This window comes from Gymnodraco acuticeps, unplaced genomic scaffold (genome assembly GCF_902827175.1).
Source record: "Gymnodraco acuticeps unplaced genomic scaffold, fGymAcu1.1, whole genome shotgun sequence".
NCBI classification, from domain to species: domain Eukaryota; kingdom Metazoa; phylum Chordata; class Actinopteri; order Perciformes; family Bathydraconidae; genus Gymnodraco; species Gymnodraco acuticeps.
Window position 1 is genome coordinate 2,133,416 of NW_022992193.1, and position 22,258 is coordinate 2,155,673.

Sequence of the window (22,258 nt, forward strand, 5' to 3'; positions counted from 1 at the left end):
AGGATCATGCAAAAATAAGTAGTGGGTAGAAATTCACTCGCTTTCCTAGAGGAAGGATTGCTCACACATACATTACACAAAATCCCATAAAAACCACACACACCTTTTTGTGACGGGATCTGTTCACTTTGATGACTTCCTCCATTGAGAACCTCAGGTGTCTGGGCTTGCTGGTAGCCCAACGCCTGGGGTTCTGATAAATAATCTGTCTGCTCTAAGGCTCCAGGCTGCTCATATGCCACCTCCTCCTGGTAACTGTGGGCCTCCTCTGGAGCCTCCTTTTCCTCCTCCTTTTCCTCCTCCTTTTCCTCCTGCTGCTGACTGACAACTTCTATTGTATCTTCTTTGAGCAGGGAAGGAGGGGGGGGGGACACATAGATGAGACATGGAGGACAACAGTACTGGGGTTACATGGGGTTACTTTCAGCTCTGATGGCGATGCATGGGATGCAATTAACACAACTTCTGTTACATTTTTTTGCAATTAATTTAAGAGATTTATAATCATTGGAAAGTTTTTATTAGGAATGTATCTAATGTTTTAGTACAGAAAACAAAATTACTGTTAGATTTGAGTAATATTGATACATAATTGTCCCTAAATGATGCAGTGGGACTACATTCTACTGTATTGTGATTGCATACCACATGCAAAGAAAGGAAATTATGAGAAAACAGACTGCGCTGTTCTCTGAGCTGAAAGTCAATCTGTGGTTTACTCGTTGAGAAAATCAATAGACACAATGAGCAAAGGAACAACAGAGGGGAAGGGGAAAGTGGAGTAGTGAGAGGAAGGGCTCCAGTGGCAGAGAATGTGCTTGTGTTGTTGAGTTTCTGAAGCCAATAACATACTGGCATATGTTAGGAAGCTCAAATTGAACTAAAATGGTGTACAGGAAGTGTGAAAGTGGACAGGACAATGTGGCACATGCTGCAGACTCCAGAAAGGTGATATGATGATTACATAAAATGCATTGAACGCTAAAAACTAAGCGTACCAGAAGAAGGAGGAGGAGTTTTTTTTCTAATCATGCAGAGAGGCTGCTCAAAACTGTGTCTTCTTTTCAAGATTGTTTTTACCACTGTCACCACCATTCACACTCTCACCCTGAGTGGTTAAAATAAGTGTGAGCGGGTGTACCTTGTGCCACGGGCCCAATCTGCTCAGCGGATGGAGAGGGGGGTGGGGAGGGAGGCAAATTGGCTGAGTCATCCACTGCGAGGGGAGAGAGAGAAAGAGAGACGACACAAGACAAGACATGGATGGGAGGAAGGAAATGAAAGACCATCAACCGTGGTGTGTGTGGCCTCTCTTTGAGTGTGGAACAATACTTGCTGTGTGTTTGATGAATGTAATTATCCTCTAGGATTTGATTAGTGGCCAGTTTACTCAAGAGGCAAATGCACATGGATGCATTTGAATTGACCTCAGATAGTGAAAAAGTCAAAAAACATACACTGAGTCACATTATAGTTGCTCAAAATCCAAGTTCAAGCACAACAAATCTAAAGACATTGACAAAATTCATATTTAAGTTTAATTCACTATGTAAAATAATTGTAAATGACAGGTTCCAGATTGTATTTACATGGATAACTGGTCTGCAATCAGGGATTTTCATCATTAATTCACCTGCAGATTTTTCTCGTAAAGTCAATATTTTGGGTATTTAAACCAACAAAATAACACATTTCTTGGAAGATTATTGATTATGTGAATTTTAAAAAAAATTAACTAATCAGTAGTTGCAGCTCTAAAGTCATGTTCTCCTGGTTTTACCTCCAGAAAGGGTCCAGAAACTTCTATCTATCTATCTATCTATCTATCTATCTATCTATCTATCTATCTATCTATCTATCTATATGGACCACAGCAATAGCAAGCACCACACTGCTGCAGCAGATTGCTAATGTTCAGCGCTCATTCAAATGTGAAACACGTTCCATTTGGAAATTGACTGCCCTTGCTTGGCACCGTGAAACCAATCACATTTACCCATCTGGCAGTATGAGTAGGCAATCCAATCGATATCACTGAGCCAGTGTTGCATGCACATGCTCTCACACACACACACTCTGTATTCCTACCTGTCGTTCCAGGGTGTGCAGCTGCCCCGCTGTTGAATCCGTTCTCCCTGTACGCAGAGCTGTAGGCCGAGAAGCCATTGTTGCCGTTCTCCTGGCCGTTGGAGGTCGAGTGCTCGTCCGGCTGCCGACCGTCTGCCATGCCTGCCTGCTGGGACACCGGGGGGGGGACGGGTCACCTGGTGGAGCAGGTGGTGGGAGAAGGAAAGAGAAAGATAAGTATGAGATGTGTGGAAAGAAAGAGGATGGACACTGCATGGTGAAGTTCAAATATTGACCACCAGAGGGAGTGAGGTGCAACATTATTCTTCTAATGGCTGGTCTTTGTCTCAGCATCCAAAAAAGGAAAGACTGCATAAACAGTATATCTTTTAGATTTGTTATTTTGCACAGTTATGGTTTGTTTGGTTTAAAAGATGCCTTCAAAATGTGTGTTCCTGCCTGTTCCCTAAGGTTTTCTGCATACTAATTACTGTGAGTATTGATCTAATCACATATGAAAAGGTTAGCTTCAATCCAACACACAACAATGAACAAACTAGTAAAATAAAATCTAAATCAAAATGGGATATACACACATTTTAGAGGTGCACCGCAGCAAGTTGCTTGTGAGAGGGTGAAAAAAAGCCCTTGAACACACCCTGTATGTCCTCTCACCAACGATAAGGAGGTTGTTGCCATGGCAACAAGTACAGGTCTTATAGGGGTCCAGCAGATGGGTTTGACAGGCTTGCCCTATTCATACAAAAAAGAATTGCTCCACCTACACACGGCACTTCATCCAAGTGACAGTAGATATAGCACACGCAGACATGCAACAAGCTCTTCCCAATTAAGTATGCACTAGTAAAGTACATTCTATTCAAGCATGCACCCTCATAAAAGCTTTTTTTCCCCTGAAGAGGAAGCCATAATGTTGCTTTTTAAACAACGTTAGCAGGGGGCCCTCCCCTGCCTTGCAGCCGGGCTAAATTGTATCATTATCATCATCTGCGGCTAATTTCATCATAACAATTATCTCTGAAACTCCTTTCTTCCTCCATTCTGTTTTCTGATGTCCCTTTGTTTCCATTAGACATTACGTTTTTATCTAGCTTAAGCTACTGTTATTCAAATCTAACTTTCTCCTCTTTTCTCTTCCAGTTTTATCTCGTCCAGGTTTTGTTTTTTTCAGCCTGACTCTATTTCCGTCTTCCTCTCCTGACGAATCATTTCCAGGTCGCATTCATCAGTTTGAACACATATTTATCAGAAATATTTGAACAATAAAGTCAGAGGTTACTAACATTTGTAGTTTGTCAATATCAAACCTAATTGTATCTCGATTGTGTTACATTTGATTACATGTACTCTACATATTTCTCCTTTTCCCGCTCTTTTAGCTAAACCAACTAGTAGCACGTTACTTATTAGCATACAGGCGTGACTGCACTATCAATCTTCTTATGGCAAGGAACTCTCTGCAAGAAGGCATATTTAACATTTCTAACTATTCTTTTAAAATGAAAAGATCTAATACAAGTTGTCCACCCTGCTAAGCAGATACATCTATGATAGATTTCTACATGACTTTTTCTCTGCAGCTTCTGAAAACCAAAGGGCCTTTGGGTGTATTGTATCCCACTCTCATTTGTCTGCATCTCTCTTCCCCCCTCATTCCTTCCTCAGTCTCTCTCCTCTCCTCCCCTGCAGCGCTGCATGACGACAGGCTCTCAGTGATCGGGGCTAATGTCTGCTGCAGTGGGAAGAGACGAGCATGAGAGGGAGAAAAAAAGAAGAGAGGAGGAGAAAGACCTACTGACATTCAAAGATATTGGGCCAAACTGTCTGAGACTGAAAACCTCCGCCCAGGGCTCAGAGGAGTCTAGTCCCAGCTGTTGCTAAGGAAGAAAACGGGTTCGCTGACAGCCAGATTGTGCCGATGGTGGTTTTAAATTGCATTGACCCGCTTCCAGCTGCTGTTTTGGCAATGTTACGCCACACTTGGCATTCACACATTGTCCCTTTCAAAATCGATTGGCATAAACCATGGCTGCTTACATAAATGTGTTGCTTTCTCATTTGATAAAAAGGTACTAAATTGACTTTCAATACAAAGTGGCTTAAGGAAAAACTGGCAGGATTGGTAACGATTTACAATATTGCATTCATGTGAATCAAAGCTAACATAATTCCTGTCCTGTGTGATCACAATGCCAAGGTCAATGATATAAACCAAGTGAAATAACTTGTCGTTGCTGTACATGTATTCTCTTTTTGGTTACCAGGTACTTTTTAGAAGAGTGTATACCCAACAAAAAACCTTTAAATTATGTCTTCGATACATACATTTTATGTACATAGCCAAATATCATGGATCACTAATCTGCTTCAGGGTACAATCTGTACAGCATTGTTTAGAAAAGGAAAAACTCCACACACAAGCCATTTAACAGGGAAACAATAATTAGAAGATATCTTAAGTGCCATATTCTTATTTACCACTTCTTGTAACATGAGATACTGAACTCATGGCAAATTGTTTATCTTCTAATGTCTACTTCGCCCACCACTCAGGACCTTGCTCTCCAGGCACAACTTGTCATCCTGTTGCGGCTAACGTGATCCGACAATGGCTTTTCTCAAAGCTTCCCTCTGGCTGTGTACTAGTCTTATTGTGTTATGGTGGAAAGGATCATGTGAAAGAGGGGCATCCTTCCAAGTAAGATATTTTCTCTACTGACGGAAAATCTCATAATTGTTTAGTTTTTTCCCCCTGAACAAATGCTTAATCATTCTATTTGAAGATACGGTACAACCATAGGTACAACATAAATAACTAATACACTCTCTAGGGGTCAAATCGCAATTTGTCTGCCCCCAGGGCTCAATTGTAGGTCCCATCTCTTTTCTCTATTTACATGCTCCCTCTGCACGACAACATATGAAATCTTAACATTCAGTTTGATTTCTACGAACACCTGTCGATGAAACTTAATGACCAAACCCTGTACACACACCTTTCATATTTACTTAGCAGAAATGTAAAATGTTGAAGTCCTCTTAGCTTAGTTACCACAAATTGGCCAAATGTGTCTTTTTTTCTGCAGTAAAAGACACCTTTGACACTAGAAATAAATTGCATTGCGTTATGGAATTCAGAAAATCCCACACCAATAAATCAAGCTTTATTCTATTATACTTTCAGAAAAGCTAGAAATCCAGCCCAGAGCACATCATGTGAACAGTCAGTGTCTTGATCTTGAAAGAGTTAAATCAACAGCGCTGGGAGTCAAAGAAAGACTGTCAAATCCTATTACATCTTGGGATCGATGTGTCCAATTGAACATGCCAACATGAGACAAGAGAGAAGGTGTGGCAGCAGGCCTTAGGCTCGACTCACTTCTCTTTTTTGTATCCTTTTTTCTTTTGTCTTTCTGATGCCCCCCTGCTGTACTGCGTTCTACCTTACAGGCCTAGCATCTCTCTTCTCTACCGACTCCACCCCGTCTCTAATCCGACCTCACATCCCTCCCCCTCTCCACCAACCGTACCCCAATCTGGGTCACTCATCACGCCTTCGCGGAGAGCCGCTCTCATCGGAATGTCGCCATCCATTTAGGAGGGAGGAATCTCTGGCAGCTAGTCTCAGGCCAACCTGGCCTTAATCCTCTGTGAGAGTGCCCGGGTGTGTGTTTTTTCTTTGTCTGTAAGTGTATGTGTTCTGTAGTTTACGGTATTATTTTCGACATTCCTATCATCACTGGAATGGCTTACCATCCAGAGAAAACATTTTTTTTGTCACCTAAATCAATATGTGTTGTAATAATGCATTATTGAATCATTTGCCTGAGTTACTCTTTCTCTCATGTCACCTAAGGGGACTTTCTCAGAATCAAAGTTTTTTTCTTAACTTCAAAGTGATTATCTACACAATATTATTGTCTCAATTATGAAGTTATTTACATGGATTACAGCTCCAATGTTATCTCAACTAAGACTATGACATAATAAGATATAGACTTGATTCAGCTTAGCCTGAATAAATTAAAAGTTGGTATAAAAGTCTGAATGTACTAAGCTTCATCAAAGGACTTCACCATTTAGATTAGTGTAAGTATCACAACCCATGCCAACACAGTCTCTGTGTAATACGTTGCAGTGGTTGATGGGTAACTGTCACACTAGACACCAGCCCTAAGGTGGACAGTGGGACACTCAAGGTTGCTGTGACCTGTAATCCACCCAGGATCCAGGGACTTCCTCCAGCAGACGGGCAGATTATGTTATGGTGACTCAGCAAGACATGGCGGGGATTGGTGGGTAATGAGCGCTGCCAGTGAAGTGTGAATGAACTGTGTATATGTTGAACAGCAGCATGACGAGCAAAGCGCACACAAACACATGCCGGTGTGTAATAAGAGGGTGGAAACGGGCTGATTCCATCTCTTGCAGATTAAGAAACGTATTACATGCAGTAAAGGGGCACTACACTTTCTCTATATGTGACTGTAGATTTCAGCTAATTCACCAAAAGTTAGCATTAGATACCTATAAACTAGATTTATTTGCCTTTATTCCTGAAATGTATTTATAAAAAGGCAATTTTCCCAAATCAAGTTTCTCCATGCTCTGAGCCAGAATAATTTATTTCAGTAGCCCTACACCATTTTACGATGTATTATATCTACAGTATATTCTCAAGGTATTTACGGACGCATTTATTCATATATCCTTCATTCTATTCCACAAATGTTTTTGATGGATGGAGAGACATTCGGAGATATCCAAAATTATTTCAGTAAAAAACATTGAATTAACATTAATGGTGTTATCAATTAGAGTTGAGTTGGAGTTGAGATCCCTATGCAGTATCTACATAACTATCAAATAAAAACGTCTAGTACTGCGAATTCCTCCCCCATCCTTTATTACAGTCTTGATATATGACCATGAATCTACACCCTGACATGTATTTGTATAAAGACGGATAAAATGGGATTTACATCCACTGTGACTTTTCTTTACGTAGTGTGACTTAATAGTCGTGTTCTCAACTGTCTACAATTGATATTTTCTGATGCATGAGTATTTAGGAATCCTGCTGCAAGCGTTTGATAATATATAACCTATATTTGTTACCACTATGCCATCATGCTGAGGCTTGACATCCAATCAGCGGTCAGCAAAACTGACTTTCTTACTCTGAACTTCTGGTGGTCTGTATCATTCCCATCAGCCCCCTACTCAAATAAAAACAAACATTAGGTGATTCAATGACAATAAACGATGTGCTAAAAGTAAATAGTGCTTTTTTTGAGCTTTTGGCAATCTGCATCAAATGTTGCTTGTGACATTTGTTGATGAATTGATTGGCATTATTGGATTTTAGATTTGTCTTAAAGAAACGACTGTCTGCGAATTAGATTTTCCTCCTTCAAGACAGTTTGAAGATTGAATTTAAATTAAACGGACTGATTCTAACTCAGATGTATGTCCTACTCGCTCCTTCTCTTTACTTTTAGCATCCATCTCATCGGAGGAGTAGATGCTTCCTGGCACCCATCGGCCCTACCCCACTATGATGTCATTGTTCCCATGGTGATGCGAGTCCGGGGGTGGGAGGGGCTGGGGACGGTCAGGAGAGGATGCTGGCTGCAGAGAGACGACTTTGACCACGTTATAGATCCTGAAATAGGTCAACAGATCCTCCAGGCGCTGTCCTGGGGGATCCTTCCTAACTGCACGGACACAAATGGCATCGGAGCCATTTAAACCGTCGATACACTGAGAGCTGGTAGCTGGTGATGTCATTCCAGACCTTTAAGCTGGTGCTGATGGGGGAGGATTGTTCGTGTATCACTGTTTTCTTCTGATCAAAGATATAGCCAGAAATTACTACAAAGTAAATATAAAATACAAATATAAAAGCAACAACTGACCGAGCTCCCCGCTGCATTTGCAAACAACTCTTCCCATCTGTCAGCAGTCAGTGGCCATGTCAGTGGCCAGGGCTGAGTGCACTGTGATGACTGTTGACAGCCCACGCCCTACACACTGACACATACCTACACACACTCCCTTCCCAAATCAAGCCTTCCACGTGCGCAAACCCCTTAAAAACTCAACCGCACGCACACGCAAACAAACACACCCTCTCATTGACGCCCCCGGACGCATCCACCGAGCCAAAACCCACAACTGCCTGGTAGTAAACACATTGTTAACACGCGCTAAATATAGAAACACAAACTTCCCCGCCAAATCTACATTTAGCCACTCAACTCTGTCATTTCCATGTTCTGCAGCGCAAAACATGGAGTTAAGGAAAATATCTACCAAGACCTCAATCCAAACAATCTCCTCTCTCCCTTCCACATGTTGAGCATAATTCCCCTTCTATTATACATCCATGGACAGCCAAGCTAATCATCTGGCTGAGTGCAGCCACTTACATCTGACTCCCGGGGCCCCATGAGTCATGGGAAAAGTGAGTGTGAAATGTCATGCAAGCGATATGAGTGGAAGTAGTGCATAGTATACCGTCTGGCAGCAGTCCAGACTTCTATGTTTTGGATTGTTCTTCGGGTTATCTAAGTGTGAGGTGACGTTCTACTTACTTGAAGAGCTGTCGTCACTGATGGATCAAACAGACGAGATTAAGCGGCTGCTCAGACCTGCATGAGAAAAGAGAATGTATGTTAAGAAACTGCAGAACCTAAGATTTAACACGAGGGTTTAAGCTGAAACCAATTTAAGGCCTGGCATAACATTCAAAACCGTAAAACAAAAAACAGCTCAATAACATGTCTTCATTAAGCTGTTTTTCTCAATGGCTATTTGCCGTAGATTTCTCCTAAAGTCTCCCAAAAAATGACATTGAATAATCCATATTTTTTTACCCTTTTCCATGTCGTTTATTGAATTGTACGATGCAAAATGCTCTTCTCTTTTTTTCTGGCTTTTGACAGTATGTCCTGATTAACCAGAACATTCCGTCTGAAAACCTTTTAAATGGCAATAAACTATAATCAATCATTTTTTAACCAGGTATAATTCAATGTTCAGATTTCTGCTTTGGAAATGTGTGCAAACGAGCCAGAAGTCATAAATACAAAAAATGTCAAGTGTGAAAGTTTAATTGTGATATATGTATAAATTAGGCATTTGATCTAGTGTCTCCTTATAATTCAGTGGGACAGTTTCAAGGTCTTCCTTCTGAATACTGACTATTATAGAATTACATTTGGGGTCTTTACACAAGACTATTCTAATCCCAGCTGTGTCTGTAACATGCCCAGCAGCTTAGCTCCGTCACCTGGAGTCTGTCAGCAACATTAATCCAGACGTCACTGTGGTCTCTACTTTAAGCTGCTACTGATGAGCTGTACACAACAACAACAACAAAAACACTACACAAGATTATCTATTCAGTGTCCATGCATGGGAACTGCTGTGTTTCCACAGGACTAAAGGTCAAGCGTTTTGTGATTTATTTTAATAATTACTAGCATGTTTTATATTGAAATTAAAGGCATTATTCCCATTGTTCACATGACCAAATGTCATTCTCATTTGCTTTAATCTTTGAATTAATTTAGATAAATACTCTAAGTGAAGATGGCGTAATATGTAAGACATTTGAAGTAAACAAATGTCATTGAACGCAGTCTGAGATAAAAGAAGAACAAGAAGAGACACACAGATCAGCAGAATGGTGTCCAAGGCAACTGCCGAGATAATAATAATCCCAAAATAAATCAAAGTGATCATTTATAAGTGATTACAAGTGACATCATGTCAACTGTGTCCCAACTAGACAGACTCCCCTCGTGAGCTGTTTTTGAGATTTGTCAAATTCTTGGATTGGTCCGTTGGGGCTGAGCCAGGGGACGAGTTAAGGCTTAAGTCAGCCATGGAGAAAGACAGATTTGCACGTTCACTCTGCTTTTTGGAGGAGCTAGAAAACAGAGCATCCTGTTAACATTAAAACAGTGTGAAAGCACCATCAGGGGGAGGGCGGGGGTCCTGTCGCCCAAACAGGCAGTTGGATAGAAAAAGAAAGAGACAGAGGATGAAGTAGAGCTGAGCGAAGATTCTCCAAACAGGAAGGAGGTTGATTTATTACAGAGGAGAGAGAGAGAGAGAGGCCTGGAGAGAACAAGAGATGGAAGCAGAAGAGGAATGAAAAGTATTTCTACTAAAGGACAATTCTGTTGTTTTAAGCATTATTCTATTGGCCATCATTTCAGTAAATACCGTAGGTAATACATATGATACATGCATTTAACCTCCATATCAGTTTGGTAAACCTGTGGCTTTGTTCATTGACTTCCCATTTGAACTCCCAGTTTAAAAGAGACATATTTTGCCTCCATACATTGTATTTGTATCTCTGTATGCTGTAAACCCATGCGCTACGGTCATGATTTCCATGTTAACTCATGTCCATAATTGAATTTGGGTGTTGTAAATGTAACTGAATACTTTTCTGCTCGTGCATTGTCATCATAATCAATTATAATTACAAAAAAATCCCCCATTATTTGAAGATTTTTCTTGTTTTCGTGGTTTTATTGACTGACTGCTTGTTTGTTTTTTGTATACAGGAAGAAAGTTGGATTACTAGAAAGAATGGGACATGAAGTTGGGGTTCATAGAGGGAGGGAACAAAATGTCTTGTACGACAACGTTTTCTTTTTTTGCTTATGTTATTTCAGAGCCTCCATACATTCCTTGTATAATTGGTTGGCAATGAAAACACATGCCCACTTTGTTCTAAAACGAGCACTAAAAACTGTTGACATTGTCTTTTAATTTGAAGGAATGATGAATTGGACTGAGACATGAAGGAAAAGACCACATAAATACATTTTTGTCTGCATATTACGAGAAAGAGGCACACAATGTACTCTCCTAGAGCAGCAGCGGTAAGGAGATAAAGGGAGTGAAAGTAGTGGAGAAAAACAGTAAGAGAAGTCACACAGGAAGTAATGTCTCTTCAGGGGGAAGGCCGGCCAGCTGGGGAAGCTTAGCCAGAAAAAGAAAAAGGATGAGCAGAGAAGGATATATAAAGTAGGTCCCGCCCATCCCAAAAATATCATGAGTGCGACACAAATAGAAGCATTGTACTCAAAGCCACTTTAAACTGTCGAAGTAAATTATCCCTTTCTCACACAGTAGTTAGCCTGCTTGTTATGAAACCATAACATCACACAACACTTCTTCCTCTTTCCTCAAAAAGTGCTCACATGTTTCCAATAAATGATAAATTAACAATTAAAGCACGTAATATAGGACACAAATTAACTGTAATTGAGGAGTTATGATTTAATGGGGGAACGCCTAAAACAAATGTCTTCTTTTTGATCACAAATGACTGCATTTGTTACTTCACTATTAACTAGGGCTGGGCCATTATTCAATATGACAATTTATCGTTTTTTAAGGAAATATTTTCTAATACACAATAACATCCTCAATATTGGCAATAACAAGTATCAAGACCCATATTTTCGATACAAATGAGTTGTTCATATTGCCAAGTCCTATCTGCAACAACACTATAATGCTGACATTTCTACATTTTCACATTCTTGGAGTCACCCAAGATGACCATCAGGCCTCTGCAGGGTGGATATGTAATGGACGGGTACAAACAGTGAGTGCAGGGTCAAACAAACAATCAATAGGTCTTGAGTCTCTGGGAAGAGAGAAAACAGTTGACGGCACATTTTTCGCCTTGACCTGCAAGTTCCTCCCAGGAGGACGGAGGCCAAATGTGTCCGACAGAAGGCAAGAGAGGAGAAGCGATGGAGGAAGGGAAGAGTGAAGATAGAGGAAAGAGGTCAAAGCCGGACCTAATCCACAGATTTGACTTCATCATCAGAGACGAGGCAAACAGGAAATGAACCCTAATCTCAGAGCTGTGCTAAAAGGCCTGATAACACAGAGGAGATGAAGGGGAACATCACAGGAAGATATTTCCAGAATTATCTGATGCACCGTTATCCTGAAGAACACTAATTATCCAAATCAGACTCAGAGCTTAAGGAATCTTTCAAAAGTAGATTCAAACTAGAATTACCGCCTTGGGGTTGTCAGGTTTGTAGTCAACATCATGTGACCAGCACATTCTAATCAGTTCATCCTCGAGTCCAGCTGGACGTTTGCACAATATTTGAAGAGATTCCCTTTAGGTCGTTCTTGAGCACTTCATAAGAATTTGACACATCCCAACACAACCAAAGAAAAGAAGAACCAAACCACCAACTGTGAAGAACACAGTAAAGCAAGGTCATGTACATTATTTATTTGGACACCATCTTTGTTTTCTAAATTGCTTTCTGTATTAGTGGGTTGGCCTTAAATGACTAGATGGAATGTTATGCAAACACTGAGGACTTTCCAGCATTACACTCATTTAGAACCGTAGTCCTAGTTTCCTGAGGACAGTGAACATGGCTGCCAGAGGTTAAATAATGTCACCTGAAGGCTAAGTATAATGGAGTTACTCAACACTCCCACAGTACTTTAGACCACACATGTTCTCACATGGATACTTAAGGAAAAACAAACCAGACTTTTGGAAAACCAAACACTGATTCCAATGAAATAAGAACAGTATATAAACATTAATAGTTCCAGGGAATTACATGATTAATGCTAATAATGAGGGTGTTAAAGCAGCGGTAGTTTTTCCTGGCTTTGTTTTGGTCCAACAATTACGTCTAAGAAACACTTTGCCTTTCCAACCTTTCCATCACAACTCTGCAAGTAGTTCTCGACTCCTTTATTCAGCAGGGGCCTCGGTGCAATCTTACAGGTGTGATGAGACGGAGGGGAGGCTGTTTTCTACACCTCCACACTTTGTACTCAGCACAGAGGAGCCTGTGTGGCTAATGAGCCAAACTCCACCGGGAAACAGGCGCATTAATTAATGCGAAGGAAGAAAAGAGAGGAGATGAGCGTGATCACAGAGAAGGTGAGAAGGGCACGGTGAGCAGCAGAACTTTGTCTGAAGTTATTTTCAGGAAGTTATTAAGAAATGCATCCGTCAAGGCCAATGGTGCATTCACATGCTTCATGGATAGTCCTATTTAGTGAGAGGCTAAGTTGTTCTTACGATGTGATGTAGAAACAACATGGATGCAACAAGGAGGATATTTGGTAGGCTTGCGTTTACTGTGTGCATGACTGTCAGAGATCTTGTTGTCACAATGTTCCCAATAGGGAACTATTTTTCCAACACCACACAAATGCAACAGAAATTCCCTATATTTTGATGTAAACAAATATGATAATTAATTTGTGTATCTATCCTATGATAACAATAACTTAACCATTTTTTGGATTCTACCTTGGCCCATGCTATACACTTTAATTACGTTTTATGAAAATCAGGAAAAACATTTAGACACCCAAAGCAGAAAGAATAACCTCCTGGGTAAAGGTAATAACAGACTCGTAAATGTACTGATAATTTAAGCCATTAGCTCTTACTTTTAAAAGGTCACATAGAGCAACACAATTGTATGATTATATCGCTATTACTGCCTTAACTCTAATTGTCGCACACTACGGGCCAAAGAAACATGGATCATTTGTGGGCAATCACACTTAAACATGATGTCCAGGTTGCAAACCCGTCATAATATAAACCCTTAGGGGCTGAAATGATTCCTTTCTCATCTTGCCCTTGAACAATCCCTACATCTTATTGGACAAAAAAAGAGAAGCAGGATGTTATATCAATCTGACAACAGTGGCGTTGACCCGGATCCACATATTACATGACAAGCATCACACTGTATATGCGGAAACCAAACACACTCCGGGCCCTTTACAGAATCTACAAGCTCAAACACACGCAAGCAACACTGTTTTTGCTGCGTTATGTAAACCAGGCAGGACCAGGTGCAGGTCTTTGTGCCCCCGAGGCAACAGCTGCACTTAAGATTGAACACAGGTGGAAGAACTGGTCTATTTTTTTATACATGTAGGTTCTTAGTGACCTTAGAGCCTCACACACACATTCATCATTCAACCTGAATGACAAGGCGGCAACAAACGAGGCCTGCGGGCTGTGATTTTTACTTCTCTGGAACACTTTCACCCTCGAGAATGTGAAGTGCTAAAAATGGCTCAAATCTAACACTGCAAGTGGTGAGGTATTGTACATCAGACAATTCACCCACTGTAAACTTTTCAGTAATCCCCATTTACCATCGCACCGTCGTCACGTATTCCTCCTCAGCAGCTTTCCAGCAGTCCGCCCCCGATATGACATGCTGTCCAATACATTTGGCTGCATCTGTCTGTATGGCTCCCCTCATCTTTGTCAGTGACATGCAGCTACACATCCATCACTTGTCAACACTTAAGGGCATCCTGTCATTGCCATGGGAGTGTTGATTTGACCGCATTGTCACCTTTCTCCTACAGTTTGCCAGTCAAATAACCAACGTATTCATTATTTATGACGGGGATCACATTTCTTGATTGTTCGAAAGCACTGCAGAACAAAATGCAAAAAGAAAATCAGCATACTTGCTTTTCCTTTAGTCACTACACTGCAAGGTAAATTGGGCAAACATCTTCCACTAATGCAGGCCATGAGTATTGATTGTAAACACCAAAAAAGCAAGTAAGTGGACACAGAGTGGACCTAGATTTAATATTTGTATACTAATATTTATCATAAGGGGAAGCACATGCATATTATGTACAATATCATATATTTAGATTGCGATTTATTTGGTGTACTTTCCTTAAAATCCAAGTCTCATTATCCTTGCAGTGGTCAATCTCCAAAAGTATTGGTTCCTACATTTTCCAGATTGAACTACAATTCCGATCCCCATTGGTTTCCGTCTGGCAGTTGGAAAAGTGAAGGAGGGAAAGCCTTCGAAACAATGGCACTCTCTTTCCCACTTGGCATCTCTGAAACACCTACATTGAGCTCTGTTACATTTCAAATGCCTCGTTGACATACTGCGGTTGGAACCAGGGGCGATTCTGACCCCAAAACAATGTCTCTATCTCCCACTGGTTCTGAACTGTGAGCGCGGCAACAGTTGGCTCACCAACCGCAACAGTGTCCTCACTGCCAAACCATGACCTCACTCAGCGGGCATGCAAAAAAGAGGATGATCAGGGGGCATAGGGTTTCATTTGTGACCCCGAAAAAGGAGGACAGTGAGAGGACAGATTTGCCCCCTCGTCCTGCCCTCCCATGCCAAGGCGTGTCATCCAAAGTTAGTTCCCAGGAGAGGACAGCTCGCCTCAGAGCTGCCAACAGCAAGCCATGCCGGCAGACCCAGACATGATAGAAAGGGAAGGGGGGGCACGTCACTGTGGATAGGACAGGCACCCTGCTGACTTCTGGCACATAGTGTTAGATAGAACAGGGATTAGACCAGAGTGTGCCATGCTACAATGTCCCCCTGAAAACAATGACACATTCCTACAACAAAAAAGGGAAAAAGTGTGAGACAAGAGCCCTTTTCACCGATACACTGAAAATGTAGGCCTTACCTAGAAGAGCTGTATATGAGAACGTGGAATCTTTCAGTTCGGACATCAAACACTTTATCCTGCCAGAACACTAGCACAAAGTCTGAATATTCGCCGATTTATGGGGGTGAAGCCAGAAGAAAGAAACCTCTGGCAAGAAGTTCATACATTGATGGGAACAGATATTTCTAACCCTAACCCTAATTCCTGTTTGCAAAGCCAAATGCCATAATCATTGAGACTTATTCAAGGCACACGAAGAGACTTGAAAATGTACAAACAGGCTACGTGAACACGGAGTAATCTGCGTCACATTTTGATTTGTCAATGCTCTACCTAGGTGCCACCCCTCCCTCTGAACCAGACAAGTATTTTTAGGAACTGAGAACTCACATGACTATCTATTATATGTAAAAGGGTAAGTCTGGACAATGTGTGGATCTAATTATCTGGATATTGTCCGGAGTTGATAGGAGAAAACAGCTGGTGAACGAGAGGAGAAAAAGTGGGGACAGTCCAACTGGGAGCGAGAATAGATTTCAATCCAGATGAAAGCAGGATGATGCAGATATAGGAATACACACAGTGGGAGGGAAGCAACAACGATACAGAGTCAGATTTGGCATCTCATCACTACTTCCAACTTGTCACAGCTAGAAATGTGTTCAGCTCGGTGTCACTCCCACTGAGAATCCACCAACAATCTGTTGACTGGGACGTGGTATCACAGCATCCAAAAATACCACAATTGCTTTTATTTCTAATTGAAATAATGTATCTCTATCTTAAGAAAACACAGCAGCAGCAGCACACTTTAAGTGAACTGTCCTGCCGGCTGAATAATCAGAGATGTCTAGACTGGGTACGTCACCAAAATACAGAAACAGCCCCTGGCTTATCTTATCACTCTTTTGTTTGAATATGTCAGTAGCAAATATCATAGATGATTAGAATCTATGCATACAATAGGAGGATACGCAGGGAGGGGATTGAGTAATGACCAAAGCCATGCTCGGGGGAGGACATTCACTAAAAAGGAACATTTTACTTTTATTTTCTGCTGGTATTTTATAAGCAGCAAAGACTGCACTGCACAGGAAAAATAGAGCATCTTACCTGGTGGGAAAGGGTAGCTTTTTGTCTGCAGAGTGCTCAAGAACGGGGGCAAGGTAGCAGATTCTGCAGAGAGGAGAACAAATAGATGAGAGACAGAAGAAGGAGCGAAGATAAGAGGCAGCAGAGATGGCTGATGCTTTTTCGCCGGCAACTGCAGCTCACACACTCTCAAAAACACACACACACACATGCAGCGAGCCAACCGGCATGCTGTCTCACGCAGGTCTCCCCCTCCCTGCTTTCACCAGTGCACACTCTGCAACCAAACCAGGGCTGTGTATAAGGGGGGATGGGCACATGAGACAAGTGTGTGTATATTTGTGTCAGTCACATTCATTCATGTTTGAAAGAGATATGAAGCTCATCCACTCCTGAGGGAATTATAAAGATACATCTCTATCCTAGAAATTCCCCGAAGCATATTTCATTTTCCTCCCGGTGTGTATTCCACGTGTAACATTACTTAAAAAACGTCCACATTATGAATGTATGGAACCTCGAAGCATGACAGCGAGCGCAGTGTATCTGCAAGTGTATAGAAGGAGGGGTGCAGGGCTTGCCCCCATAATGAATAATTGCTCTGTCCTGGTGCTCATTTGCAGGCATGGCCCACTGCAGCAGCAGCAGCAGCACTGAAACAAAGGCGGAGAGGGGGGACGAGGGGGAAAAGAGGATCCTGAGAGAGACTGCAGAGGCTAGACAAGCAGAGCTAAAGCATACAAGTCAGTAGCACTGAGCGCTGACTGCTCAAAGCCTAATTCCTCGCCCATTCCTCCAACCACATGAAATGAAATATATTTGTAGTCCAGGGGGCTCACAAAGGCCCATTTCTTTAGCTTTCCATCAGCTGGAGCACTAGAGATGTCTAAGTTGTGATTAAAAACAGAAATTGTGAGTTTCAGAGTAGATTATTAAGATTTGAAACAACTTTATTGGCCAAAGATGACTTCATTGGTGCATCGACATATACTTGTTCCAATCATTTATGAAGGAAGCACATTAATCCACTGAAACAAACCAGCCTGACCAGACCAATGTCAAGAGACACTCCCTAACATGATCACCAAACCTCACATAGACCACAGAGGCTGAATCATAAAGGATACATCTTCATTTGACTCCAAGACTTTCAAAATGACTGCTTCCAGCCCACATCACATCCTCTCTGAGTCCCATTATTAGCATGTCTTGTTCCATAGAAGGTAAAGAGAGCCATCAGTGTAAGACTGTAATCAACCTGTCAGCGTCGGGGACTGAATACATTTAAAAAAAAAAAAAAATGAGATATTTAAAATGGCAGTGTAGAAATAATCTTGCTGTGAAATGTAATAACGCAAAGTAGTACATTTGTGGAGCAGCTTCAGGGTATACCGATGATGTTATTGGGAATTTGAGTAAAAGGAAAAAGAGACGTAGGATGAGAGATAAGAAAGATGGAGAATAAATGGAAGGTCGGATGGCACAGTTGGGAAATCAAAGCGTGGAGAGGCGCAGACAGTCCAGTCATCGGCAGCCGCCAACACTGATTACAGAGGAAGGGCTCTGCTAGCATGGCGGCTAACATCTAATCCGCTCAGCCTCTGCTAACGCCAATCTTCCAATACCGACTGTCAACAACCGCGATGTCAACAGATTACACATGTTGTTGACCCTTTGTCCTTAGCAGTCCTCTGGTTGATAATAACTTGCAAGTTTGACAATTTAGCACTCTTCGATCAAATGCATATGGCAGGATATATTCTCATGGGTGACAATGAAACCTTATGTCTAGTTCCAATTTTAAAAGGTAGGTCAATCGCATTTATGGAAGTGCTGGTTGATCATATATTGGGGCAAAGCCAACTCAAAATGATCAGGATTATCTGAATGGATCATCGTAGGCTTGTGGGTAATCTGCCTGGACCCCTTCATCCAGATTTTGATCTGAGATTCCATAGCTGTCAGAAAAGTCTGGAGCATTCCTGCTTGATGTTTTGTTTGAGAGATAAAACCAAGTTTGTATTGACAAGATCACCAAATCGACCACAACTACTGTACAATAACGAGGCCAATAAAAAGCCAGTTTTATGAGTTTTTAATGCAGTCTGAAGGACAAAACATCATCTGCTACTTCTGACCTTTGAATTCCAGACTTGCCTTTGTATCATCATACCCAAAAAGCTGTTTCGGACGCCTCTGAAAGCATGACTCAAGCTACTTTAAGCCCAGACTGGGTTTCACTGAGCGGGCACTTTTATTGCAGGTGCTTGAGAAAACAACGGCTGTGGCTTTGGTGTTTCTGCGTCATCAAACACGAGTGTCATTAAATATGTAATTTCAGCTCTGTTTTAGTGTGCCACCATAAAACTTGAAGTGTTGCAGTTTGATGGGAGGGCAGAGAGCAGTTAATGTGAATGAAGATATTGATTAATGCAAACACTCCTTTGAGTGGGTCCCTAGGGAATTAAGTGGGCCCTCTATAAAATGTGTTTGTTTTTTGGACAACTTGTAGTGTTACATCTCTGTTTGATGGTTGTAATAAGGGTATGGTTCTGTATCTTGAACTTAAACTAAATCGATCTTTTTTTTCAAATTGATTGAGAAGTTATGCTTAATTTTCATGATAATCAAGAAACTTGACTAGGACAGTTGGTCGTTAGTAAATTGTATCTTACAGTGACATTATTGTTAAGTACTTTGGGACAAATAGGCATGATCATGGCATCACAGCCAATATGTTATAGATTTTTACAATTTAGAACATCGCTAGTATGGTCATTTGGATTATGATATTGATTACTTCCCCAGTTTTATATAATGTTAACTTAATTAATCTGCGTTTTGGACTGTTTGAAGAAACCACATTTTCCAGAGAGAAATTGCAGCTTTCAAATTTGTTTTAACACGTTATAATCAAAGACTTAATCAGCACTCCATAAAGTGTGTGTAAGTGATTCAAATAATAACCTTCTTAATTGATGCAATGGAGGCCAAGATATCCTGTCTTTCAATTCGTAGTGCGAGTAAAAACTCAACAAATCCTTCACTTCCCACAATGCAACTGAAAGTATCAACCATTAGACAACCTGGTGAAGTCTCAAGCCCAAATTTAAAACTAAAGCAATAGATGAAATACTTTTTACGCCAAGCAAACTGAACTTCATTGAGTTAAAAACAATAGAAATAGTACCTCATATACACTCATAACATGCTTTTCCTCCTGACTCCTACACACCACCGTAAGCATTACAGTCCGTCCCATGTTAGTACTTTCACCCAGACACGCCTAGTAATCGCTCGCACTGGCAGACGCATGTTAATGAGGATCAGACCACTGCAGCATCAGCAGGATCACAAGAGCAATCTCTTTCCAGCATAAGGCTGATGTCTGCTCCTCTTTGCTCGAAACGATGACATCTGCTTGTTTTTCTTTTAGTTCAAACAAAGAGTGAATTAGATTTAAGATGGTGGAAAATCGAATGACCTAATCCGTGCTGATCTGTGTGTCTGTTTGAAGGCTCTCCGGTTGAGTCAGCCAGCATTAATATATACTATTAATATGATTTTATCTGAAAAGGTTAGTTATGATTATTAGATTTCCTTTTATACGAGATCAATTTGATTCACTTTTACCTTCATAGATTCCCCTGAGCTTACAATTGACTCAATAACAAAAAGGTTTTCGAGCTGTCAAACTCTTTTACTCTTTGTTGTTGGATCAAAAGCAGTTGGAGGACTGTGATGTCATAGGTCAAAGGTGAGTTTGTTCAGAGCAGCTCGACTAGATGAACATCTTTATCCCCTGAGAGCCCTCTGCATATAGACACAACAGCGTGACTCACACAAAAGTCCTACACCTCGGTCAAGCCAATGAATGTGCAGAGCATGTCTATCTGATGATGGCTGTAACTGTCCAGTTCAGTTTAGAAAAAAAGATGAACCGTTTGGAATAAAGGAGAACCCTATATTTACCCCTCTCATGCCTTGCCTTTACAATCCATCATTAGAGACAGGGTGACAGAACTATATTAGGTGTTCATAGTCACACTAGGAAATCCCACTAGATAAACTCGCTTTATGTGTTGGGAAGAAGCGACAGTTTACTCTACGATACTGACAGAATCCCCCGACAACCCATTCACCCGTCATAATTCAGAGTGTGAGGATTGTGAAGCACTTGAGCGCATTAAAACCTGAGTGGTTTGTGAAAGTGCAGCCTTCCTTGTTTGCAAGAGCAAATACTAGGCTGTTCATTTGCCAAGAGTGAGCGTTACACCATCTCAATGACAAGCTTTCAATTCATAAAGTAACTGACGGCAATAACACATGGGAATCTCTAAAACCCTTCTCCGGACCACCACTGGATTGAATAGTGAGCGTGATGGATGGAGAGTCATCCTTCCTTCTCTACCACCCAGCAAGATGACTCTCTCTAGGCTGCAGATTGTGTCATTACTCACATTCAAATGCATGTATACAATGTGCACACACACAGGCCATCTTTAGACTATCAGCGAGGGAGTGTGTGTTGCTACTCTGTCTCTGATATAAGCAGAACACAGGAAATTCCTTAAGTTTGAAATATGCCTCAAAGAGGCCTGTTCAAAACAGAGATTTGAGGATAACAAATAGACAGGAAGTAGAGGAGACTGATGCCACGAGTGAGGGGGAAGAAGTGGCGAGAACACACTCTACTGTTTTTATAGACTTAAGTACATTTGCGCCTGTCTCAGGGCGTGTGTATCATGACCTGTAGACCAACTGCCTGCCGGGTTGTGTGTTTGTGTGTCAACGCTTCAGCTCGCGTGTGCCCCGTTTTATACTAACCACAGGGTGTAGCCGCGGGCTTTGAAGCCGTCTACACACCCTGGGCTGAACTCAGACTACTGTACGAGAACTCCATGGAAAAATCAGACCATGCTCACAGGGAACACAGAACTCTCTATTCCACTAGGAAAACTTCTCTGGGTAGAAAAAGCAGAAAAACAGCAGAGGAGGGTTCTGCGTAGGGCTGCAGCCAGCAAACATTTGTATTTCCTTATTAATAGATTAGTCATTTAGTGGATAAAATGTGAGAACATGTAGGATTAATTAAGAAAACGTGCTGATTCTCAGGCAAGTAAAATAGCGTTCCTATTGACAATTTCTAACCAAATGTTTGACCTTAAATTCCACTACTAAGTCTACTTTAATTGCTAAACTGAACTCAAATTGGCATGCTCCAGCCCCTTTCAGCTCCTGCAGTATCTCTCCCCCCCCCCCCCCCTACAGTTTTGTAAAGCTCTGCAGAAGAACTCTAGCCCCGGGTGCTTATTTTCTCATTTGGAAGCTGTCTTGCTCTCGGGTTTGGATTGTATTATCCTTGTCTTTACCTTGCGGGCTATCTAAATGCAGCAAAGCAAACAAATAATTCATCAAGTGGAATAGTGCCTCCAAAGTTCAGAGACGATGCGCTCACGCCTACAGAGTGCACAGAAACAGCGAGCCAAATTAAAATGAGAATAAGATAATGGATTCAAAGTGATACAATTGTAATAATTTAATCCCATTGTACAGTAGCTTTCTCTTGGTGTTTGAGTTGAGT

The 22,258-nt window shown here is 41.3% G+C and overlaps 1 protein-coding gene across 9 annotated transcripts in view; it reads right to left on the bottom strand.

Annotated features, from left to right (window-relative positions):
• The window catches only part of LOC117539285 (microtubule-associated protein 2-like), a 47,758-nt gene that overhangs the window by 14,409 nt on the left and 11,091 nt on the right, over nucleotides 1-22,258 (bottom strand). For 8 of the 9 annotated variants that reach the window (XM_034205346.1, XM_034205350.1, XM_034205348.1 and 5 more), the window contains exons 2-5: nucleotides 16,696-16,758; nucleotides 8,685-8,741; nucleotides 2,089-2,264; nucleotides 1,142-1,216 (exon numbers count right to left, since the gene is read on the bottom strand). In XM_034205346.1, the coding sequence (XP_034061237.1) occupies nucleotides 1,142-1,216; nucleotides 2,089-2,227 (214 nt within the window). In that variant the 5' untranslated portion in view covers nucleotides 2,228-2,264; nucleotides 8,685-8,741; nucleotides 16,696-16,758. Of the gene's footprint in view, nucleotides 1-1,141; nucleotides 1,217-2,088; nucleotides 2,265-8,684; nucleotides 8,742-9,382; nucleotides 9,462-16,695; nucleotides 16,759-22,258 lie in introns of those variants that run through there. The other variant, XM_034205347.1, reaches the window with a different exon arrangement.